General features: G+C 31.4%; 1 protein-coding gene across 1 annotated transcript in view; it reads left to right on the top strand.

Moving 5' to 3' along the window:
- The first annotated feature begins 260 nt into the window (after positions 1–260).
- LOC136975110 (coiled-coil domain-containing protein 40-like) overlaps positions 261–10192 on the top strand; it is a 44245-nt gene continuing 34313 nt past the window's right edge. The window contains exons 1-6 of the mRNA XM_067270119.1: positions 261–363; positions 1387–1470; positions 5564–5783; positions 8529–8686; positions 8791–8931; positions 9883–9986. Of these exons, the coding sequence (XP_067126220.1) occupies positions 277–363; positions 1387–1470; positions 5564–5783; positions 8529–8686; positions 8791–8931; positions 9883–9986 (794 nt within the window). The 5' untranslated portion in view covers positions 261–276. The remainder of the gene's footprint in view (positions 364–1386; positions 1471–5563; positions 5784–8528; positions 8687–8790; positions 8932–9882; positions 9987–10192) is intronic.

Here is a 10192-nt window from a genome sequence, read left to right as displayed (position 1 = left end):
AGAAGGGCCCTAATCTTCTGTGCCTAGGACCCAGGTCTTAATTCGCCTATGAATTTATTTTAAAAGTAAAACGTATTCATTATTGTATTCTATTCAATTGTACATACGTATCTTCTTGTTCACAGATATTTTTTGAACAATAAAAATCTGTTAACAAGAAAATTTTTAATTCAAATAAAGATCGTAAATAAAAATCATCGATCGTTATTTTTGCAAACTATATATATCTAATAAACTTTATTTATTTTATATTTATGAAGTTGGAAGTCGATTACAATGAATATATTTGAAAAAATGAAAGGCGTTGGAGATTTACCAGCGATGACAATGCCCAACGAGTTTGCTTCGTTGCATCCAGATCATGTAATTATCGAATTTCGATTATTTATATTATTTTTTAAACATCTGAATTTATAGTATATAAAACGCCTAAGATGTAACTTAATTTTAAGGTATTTTCTAATAAAATACAGCCTATCAAATTTCCTCCATTGCAATGATCTTGAAATTGAATTTTAAGATTTCTTTTTTTGTGGAGGGAAAGCTTTCAAATAATCAATTTTATTAAGTTTCATTAAGGTTTTTTTTTTACTCTTCACCCTCTGGGCACTAAGTGGGCCTTTTAATCAAGCCCATCATGGGAACAGCCAGATTGTAAGAGGAGAGGACTAACATATCTGGAAAAGAATACCCACGAAAAATTATTTGGATTTTTCACTTGCTCAAATTTGATCTCGGGTCCCTAGCCATTAAGTGGATAAAACCACTGAATACCGATAGTTGTTTGTAGGTTTGCACCTCACCAACGGCTGACCGCATGGAGTTTTCCGGATTTTCTTCACGTGTCTTACACCCAAATAGAACCCAGTTTCCCGTCGAAAGTCTTCCCAAGAAGCATCTTCTTGGCAGATCGCCCTTGTGCTGCGTTGCCTTGTTCTACCAATAACCGTTTTATCTAAACACCAATGTCTCGGACAGATTTGACTTAAATCAGGAGTGAGGCGAGAGAGCAGAGGTCTTCTACAAAGAAAAATTTTGTAATTGTTTTGTAAACCGAATCCACGAACATGAACCCAGCAGTGTTCAGTGGTTTTACCCACTCGGCCACTCGGCCGTCAGGAGTAAGGAGATTGGGAAAGTACTGTTATGCTTTTGTTGGCCAGGAAGGATTAATAGAAGTCAATATAGAGGCTGTAGTAACTAAAGTTCTTAACATTGAAATGCCTATCCTTGTCCGCGGGACCGCATATCTAATTTGCATAAATCGATAACGGAGTTACGGAATTTGACTGTATACAGTACATTATGTAATATACATTATACATATTAATATATATAATTTTGTGTAATATTATATATAATTTTCTAAAATAATTTTTTTTATAGATTTTGTTGGAAAATTTTCAAAATAATGTAAAAGAATTCTATCAGAAGCAATTAGAAGAAGCTAGAAATGAAATGAATGGATTAGTAAGAAATATTTTATTTTTTAACAAAAACAAATTATCTATTAATATCATAATGTAATAAATACTGTATATCAGTATATTATATGTAATATCTAAAACTTTTGAGATAGAAAATGATATAGTACACTGTTGCATTATTATTTTTTTATATGAATCTAGAAATATTTTAACTTGTGTAATTATTAAATTCATTGATTCTATAAATCAACAAAAGGTTAGGTTTTGAGAGTATTTTTCATTAGTTTACTTTGAGCATAATTGATTATAAAAATATAATTGAAGGGACGAATGGATGAAGGGGTACAAAATCAAAGTTTTGAGTGAATTGATGTTCAAATTTTTATTATGTAATTATTTCGGTGTAAATACTGCATGTGTCTGGTTGTTGCATTATGTACTACAAGAAAATGCCGGCAGCTTCGAAGACAGTGTGAGAAATCTTCGTCTCTCTGCCTCTGTGATGATCTCTTCCTCATCACTTTCATCCTGCACACTTTTGAAGATCTCTTCACCTATTAAAGCCTGATCTACTCTACAATATTCTTCATTCAATCAATTAGTAGTGTCATCTTCGTTAACTTCTCCCAGAAGCTTGTGGAACATATCAACGAACACAACATCCGGAAATGATTCTGAATTGACTTACTATCACTCAATGTAGACTCCAACTCAGTGTCAATCGAAGCTCAAATTGTTTCCAATCCTTCACTATTGTAGTACTCTCCACAATGTCCCGTGCTTCTGCTATTTGGAAAACATCACACATGTTGATCACTTTCCACATCTTCAGCATAGCTTCGGTAGAATCGTTTTCACAATCATCTAATGGGGGGGTAGGAATTGCATGTCGATAACGATGCGTAATTAATTCCAAAATTTCCTGATCCATTGGTTGGATTAGAGCTGTCACATTTGGCCGGAGAAAGACAGCTCGTATATCATCTGATTTCAGAGACAAGTCAGAGAGATGACCGGAAACATTATCAATTAGGAGGATGGCTTTAACGGAAGTTTCTTTTTCTTCAGTTTTTCCTTCAAAGATGGTACGAATTTATCATGGAACCACAGAGAGAAAATTTCTGAGTCCATCCATGCTTTCTTTTGAGCACGATAATCCACCGGTAGTGTACTCATCTTGCTGTGCTAAAAACATCGTGGCTATTGGGATTTTCCAATAACCAGGAGGGTAGTTTACGATTCCCATCGGTGTTTCAATACGCTATCAGTGTGACGCGTTGTTTTTGTTGTTTATACGCACGAACTTCCTTTTCGTTCTTGATAGCAAGGGTTTTTAAAGAAAGCATTTTGAAAAAGACGACAGTCTCATCAGTATTATACACTGCAGGGGGAGTTAGATTGATTTACACACACTTCCAGTTTGATAGCTAGCCCTCGCTTGCTGTAAACAGTTTACTTCCCCCAAGTTCTTTGTCAAACGCCACTGCTTTTTTCTTTGAATATCGATTGCTCTATAAACCATTTGTAAACGGCTGCATCAAGTTCATCGTTCTCACCTTTTCGCATAACTTTTCGTTTTCCCGTTTGTCCATTTGGCTGGCACACTGTTGCAGTTGATTCTCTTTCATCTTTACTTCATAAATAATGGCATATCCGACGATGTACTCAGTACTCGTGGATTTTTGGGAACGACCTTGCTTTAACTTCCCTAATATTTTCAATTTCTGTGTGAGTTCTAACAAAACGTTTTCTTTTTCAAGCCATAATTGAAGGTTGTCACGCCAAGTTGACCACTTTCCACACTTCTAAATCAAAACTGAAACCTCACACACGTGTGAAGTTTCACTTTCAATTTTAATAACTGGCGTGACGCCAGTTATTGAAATTGAAATGGATGGCCATCTGCATGACGCACTCCATTTATATCACAGCCGTAGGCCGAACAATTGAGAAACCGGATTAGCAAGACGATACTATATATATATATCATTCGACAAAGAAAAAAGAAGATCCATATTTTTTCTTTTATATGTCAAGTCAATGTTCTAATGTAATTCATATAGAAATATAGCACTGGTGGCGCAGTGGTAGCGTCATGGTCGGACTGGGCATTTACGTGTAACCTATTATGTGCTCATGTGCTCCTATTTTTAACCACATATGTTTGGCAGAGTCGGGATATGTGACAGAAGAGAACATTACAAGTTTTTCTAATGTTATTGATGTAAGGACATTTCCCGAAAGAAAGTATTCATTAGAAGATTCTGATAGAAATCCTTTCATTTCATGTGCTCATTGTGAACAATTAATCAGTCTTAAAATATTTTTCCTTTACATGTACGTTACACCATAAAATGTAAAAACTTCGAGCAGAATCAATTCCAATTCTCAATCTGGCCACGATGCACCACCAGAGCTATGCGCTATTTCTGTATGAATTTACATTAGAACATTTTAGAACTTTATTTCTCGTGCACAGATAAAAGAAAAATATGGGTTTTCTTATTTTCCCCCTCAATCAAATGACATATATTTATTTTATTAAAATGTAAGACTGATTATAGAGATTGTTTTATAATCCAGATTAGCGGGATTCGGATAAACGGTGTTCCACTGCAGTTTATTTATATTTGATATTTATCTTTTTCCAATTTCTTTATAGTAATGCTCCGCAATCTTTTTGCACGACACACCTAGGTACTTTCCAGAATTCCATGGCACATCCCAAATAAAAATATACAAAATATATAGAAGTTACAAAGTACAGTACATACTAAAAAACACTGATTTACTGTTTTACTTTCCCGGCTGTTATGTTTACATAACAAGGAAAGGTATTGGAATCGTGTCAAATTTAACCCTCCGAGTTTTTTGCAAATTTCCACGTTTTGAGACCTCCTAAATCCAAAAAACGTCAAAAAATTCGTGGATATGTATGTGTGCTGGCGTCTATTTCGCTTAATATCTCAAGATGGGGTAAAGATTAAGAAACGAATTTGGAATGATGGCCTATATATGAGGGGCATTGATGCTATTAAATTTTGGTGGTTAAAGCTGGAGTGAGTAAGGAGATAAAGGGGAGTTATGTGTCATATCTCGAAGGTGGTAGGACTTAATAACGAATAAAATCTATATTAACATTTACATTTTTTTTTTTTTTTATAAAACTTATCCATCCTCAAAATTAAGCTTTTTGCTATTTTATAGTAATTAAAAATATAAAAAGTTTTTATAACAAAATCTCAAAACAGATGGCTCCACACACAATTTTATTTATTTTGCTTAATAATATAAAAGTTATGAGTTTTTATTTGAAAAAATAACTTAACAGCCGGGAAAGTTACACAACTCTCGTTTCTGGATTTTTTTTCACTTGTGATGATTTTTTTTTTTTTTTTTTTTAACTCTTTCCGCCCTGTGGGCACTAAGAGGGGCCTCTTTTAGTAGGCCCATTATGGGTTCGGCCAGGCCCACAATGGGGCGACCGGGTGGTGAGGGACGGGGCCCGACATATCCGAACGGACCACCCCCCGAAAAATTCCTGGGGATTATTCGACCCGTTCGGATTCGATCCCGGGTCCCCCAGAGCGGTAGGCTGCCACCTTTACCGCTCGGCCATCCGGCCGTCTAACACTTGTGATGATATAAAAAAATACTTTAAATTAGTTTATAATCAATTTTCCTATTTCGATTTTATTTTTTAACAATCAGGAAACCACTTCGGACGATATATCGTGCATGAAAAACATGCGATTGGGATCTCAAATTTACACTTGAAATATGACTGCAAAGGTGTAAAATTGTGAAGCTTGTTAGAATTCCTTTTCTCTCAAATCTTAGTGGCGATAAACATGTAAGAGACAAATCATTGTCTCTTTTGAATCAATACCTATTTATAATATTCACGTGCTCACCTGTTTTTGGTGAACACGTGAGAAGGTATGGTGTGCTGCAGCATGCCAGTTGCGGAACTCTCATTTACAGGATATAATGGGTTATAATATTTAATTCTGTTTAGAATTATGGTATTACATATTGATTAAATTGTAAAACATGATATGCGTTACCTCTAAACAAGTTAGTGCAATAAAACAAAATGATTGAACTTAAAACTTTCTTCTATCTCATTAATATAGGAAAAACATTTGAAGTCAAAAACGGAATATCATAATGAATTAGAAAAAAAACTGAAAAGACAGCAAGATGAGTTGATGAAATGTAAGAAAGAATTAGAGAATCTTGAAAGTTTATGTAATAAAATAAATAAGTCAATTGAAACCGAAAGCAATGAACTGAAGATTATAAGTGAAGAATATAACAGTGCAAAGAAGTTAAATGATGCAGCTAAAGCAGAAGGTAGGCGTATTTCAAAATAATAATTTGTATATTTGCATTATTTCACAAATCATAACAACTAAATAAAAATTTGTCTTAACATCTCTTTACGTCAAACTTGGAATGTTTGTGCAGGGGTCCCCGAAGCTGTCAATGTCCAGCAATCGACAAAACATTTTTGGGGTTTGATTGAAAATAGTTTGTTAATTAAAAATTATTAGTTTGGTGGGTTACGTATTACAGTCTGGGTTGATGTAAATTTGCACGCTAAGCAGAGATGTAGAATATATTCGATCAAGGATTGAAGGAAATTAAAGCAGTCTTGGGAAATTTGTAGTAGAAAACATTATTATGGTAGTAGCTGCAAAAGGAGTAGTGTCTTGACTAACTGTAAATCTATAGACATTAATTGGGAGATTAACAAGCTGGAGGATGACCTCCACATTCAAGTCAGGCAGATGTAAAAGAAGGCCTGCTTTGCAAGATCTGCCTTCTCATTGGTTCATTTGAAAACAAAGATATAATAATATTATGTCCTATCCTATTAGTGGCAAGTAGACAATGGGGTTTGTATGCATTGCCTCTGGCACTGCATACAAATCCCGAGGCAGTGATGTAAAATAAATAACGCCACTTAATTCAGTCTCGTTTGCATAGTTTGCTCTTCACTCTGGTCAGTAATTTGCATATGCTATGACATTGTTATGGATATCGTACCTGTCTTCATGTTTTGGTTTTAGGTTTGAAACAGCTTGGTGATCTTTCGAATTACAGCAAGCCAAGTAAACGATGTCCTGCGGGCATCTCCTATAAAGCTGTGTTTAAGCAGAGTTATCCATTATGCTGAACGTGTATCCTATACAAATACATTGTATCACACCAAAATATCTGGTAAATTTTGTACTTGTGCATACTGATGTGAAATCTTGCTGTTAATTTAAAACATTAATTTATACAGTAATTTTGATTGTTTTTGTATTGGTCCACAGATCTTCTGTAACTGACAATGAATCATAAATGAATACATTCAAAAATGTGGTCATTGCAAAGCAATATAAACATAAAAATAAAAAATGCGTTTCAGATACACTAACTTTTTCAGCTTCAGAATATGATGTCTTTTTCGACATCACATTCTGAAGCTAACTTTATCAGGTGTGATGTTTCAAAAATCGAGTGCGCATAAAAACTGAGAAAACAGCAATATTGTTGTGAATAAAAAAAACAAAACATATAATCAAACTAAAGCTATTGTTTTAAGTGGAAAGATTGCTAATAGAAGAAAACTGTGATGGCAAAAGTCAAACTGATGTTGCTGAAGATGAGTTTGAATAAATAAGTAGTTGCTAAAATATGGAAAAAAGACAAGATACAACAAGCTTACATAACTCAACACTGAAGCAGTAAAAAATTCAAAGATATAATAAATTTAAAATTTGATTGTAAAACAAACAAAAAATTATGAAAAAATTAATCATAATTGTAATTTTTTAATAATTTCAGAAGTCTTTAAGAAATTTGTTTAATTAAATTAGGTCCAAACAATAACCTGATACAAATCTTTTTATAATAATTGTTAATATTTTTGGCTATTTTCATATGTTTCTAAAATAAAGTACCAGTAAGCTAAAGCCATTAACAAATGCTTTAAAATTTTTGACAAAGTTATTCAATAATCAATTTATTAATTTAACATTTGAGTATGTATACTATACTACAGTAATTTACATACCTTCAAGCCTGTTACTGGTGTGAACTCCAAAAAACGATAAAAAATGAAAAAACAACTGTATTAATCACAATGAAGAATTAAATCTCTTAATTTCTCTTTGTGATTAATATAGTTGTCTTTTCGTTTTTTTTTAATCATTGTTTTTTGGAGTTCACACCGGTAACAGGCTTGGAGGTATGTAAATAACTTTACTCCGGTGTTGAGTAGTATGATTTTATACTATACTATATAGGTATTTGGTTAGTTTTAATAATTTTTAATACCTAACATGGAACTCATCCTGAATGCAAAAAAGAAGTGAAATAAATCAGTACAGTAAGCAATAACAGAATTTCTTTAATTGAGCAGCTTTTTCTCACATAACAGGATCAATTAAAGGAATCCCATTATGTGAAAAAACCTGCTAAATTGCCAAAGAACTGAATATCAAAGGTTTCAAAGCAAGTGAAGGATAGCTGTTAAAGTTTTGAAAGTGTCATTCCATAACTCATAAGCAAATCAGGAGAATCAAGATCAACAAACTGTGTTGCAGCTGAAGAATGTATAAAGGAAAAGTAGCCAATTATTTTCTGCAACTACAACCCAGCAGATATTTTCAAATGATGGAAATCAGTAATAAAGAATTATTTGAATTAAGGTGGGAATGGTGCTAGATGGTATTTTTTTCCAGTTTGAAAAGACTCGAGGAACCTTGGGAAGTAAATGGAAGACTAAAGAAAATTTACAGAATGGTGGTTGTTTTTGTAGTAAGAGGGAAAGGTAGTAGCAAAGATTGCATAATCTGTCCAGTTCGACAGGAGCAAGCAAGAGTGGCATATGTTCACAATACATAATAGTAGAATCTGGTCATATTTTCAATCACTACTGTGTTGATTCCCCTGTAGATGGACTGGAAAGCATTAAAGTTCTAAGCTTAACTGGAAGTCTTTTTACACCATGATCTCAAGAAAGCAGCTTGTACATACATTATTCCATGACAAAACTATGATTTGAAAAATATTTTTATTTTAATAGAGATTTTTAATGCCTTTCAGAAGAAAAATTGCAAATTGAAAGAAAAAACTTAGAAATAGAAGTTGCAAGACTAGAGGCTTTAAAAGAAATCACTTACTCAGAAAAGGATAATGCACAATGTGTTGCAAAAAGAGTAGGAATTGAGAAAGCTGCACTGAAATCAGAAAATTATCAAATAGTATGTAATAAAATTTCAAGATAATTTTATTATTACTATATAATTTATATAAATATATTATTATTTTAAAATTTATGATAATTTAGTATATTTTTAATTTATAGGATATGCTGATTAGCTATCTCCAGGAACATCTTTTAACTGAAAAAGAAAAAGCAAATCTTTTTAAAGCACAATGTTCTGCTCAACAAGAAGAATTAAGTACTTTGAAAGATCATGTAATCAAAACAAAAACAGAAATTAAGGTATTTTTTTTTTTTTTAGAAAACATCTTGCAAGTTTTCTGAAATTTATTACAATTCTAGTTATCGAATTAAAATTTTAATATGTCTAGGATATAAGAATTTATTCAGACTTTGCATAATTTTAAAAATATTTTTCTATTACTTAGAAACTATTTTTATATGTGATCAAGAATAATACAAAGTGCATCTCATTATATTATTTGTAATGTAAATGTACAGTTTTTTAATCATCATGTTTTTTATAAGCTCTGCAGGTAAAGATGATCTCATAGAAACTTAATGTTTTTGAAAAAGCTCTGTTAAATCGATTTTTAATGACTTTGATAATCTTGATTAATCAATAAATATAAAAATTGACAAAATTGGTTTGTTAACTGTTTACATCCTATTTTACTGTCTTAAGGTAGTAATGAAACTAGAAATATTGAAAAATATTATGCTGTATTTATAGCTGAATGTAAGCCCTAAATATTATAAATTTGAGTTGGGCATAGTTAAAACTGTATGTATTTAATTAGAATCCAAGTCGTCAACACTTGAAAAGTTATTAACAAACTATCATGTTAAAATTTTTGTATATTAAAATTACATATTTAGTTTGGTATTGAATCAATGTATGCAGTTTTTTTTATCATTCTGAATTGTTTTTATATTTAAAATATTTAATATTTAATGGAAAAATATGATTGAATGACATTTCTATTATGTTTCATTAATTGTATCATCAAATGAAATATATTGTATTAACTGGTTCTTTAATTTTTGGCTATCTATTAAAGATAATAAAATAATGTAGTAAAAATATATTTAGTTAATAATCTTAAAGGTATTATTTTTTATAAGCTAATAATGTTTTTAAATAAATATTAATTTATAGTAAAAATGGATAGGACATTTAGAATAGAATATGAAGTAGAAAGTTTCATGTTTTATTTTTAAATTTTTAAATAGACAATTCTTCTGGACAACAAAAATTTGCTTTCAATGTGGAAAAACATTTTAAACGTTATAACAGAAAAAAGTACAGATATTGTGAAGATTCAAGAATTAATTAAGTATTATTTATTATTAATTCAATTATAAAAAATATTTGAAATAATTAGCAACATAGACCAAAAACATGTTTTTATTTCAATGAATTAATTTTTCTTTGATAAAATAATGAAATAAATTATCTGTACACTTTGGTTAACAGATACAGTCAAATCTTGGTACAGCAATTATTGATAATGGTAAATCCCTCAATAATGAAAACAAATAT

The sequence above is a fragment of the Centruroides vittatus genome, unplaced genomic scaffold, assembly GCF_030686945.1.
Source record: "Centruroides vittatus isolate TY-2023 unplaced genomic scaffold, ASM3068694v2 contig_364, whole genome shotgun sequence".
NCBI lineage: Eukaryota > Metazoa > Arthropoda > Arachnida > Scorpiones > Buthidae > Centruroides > Centruroides vittatus.
This window is presented reverse-complemented; position numbering and strand designations above follow the sequence as displayed.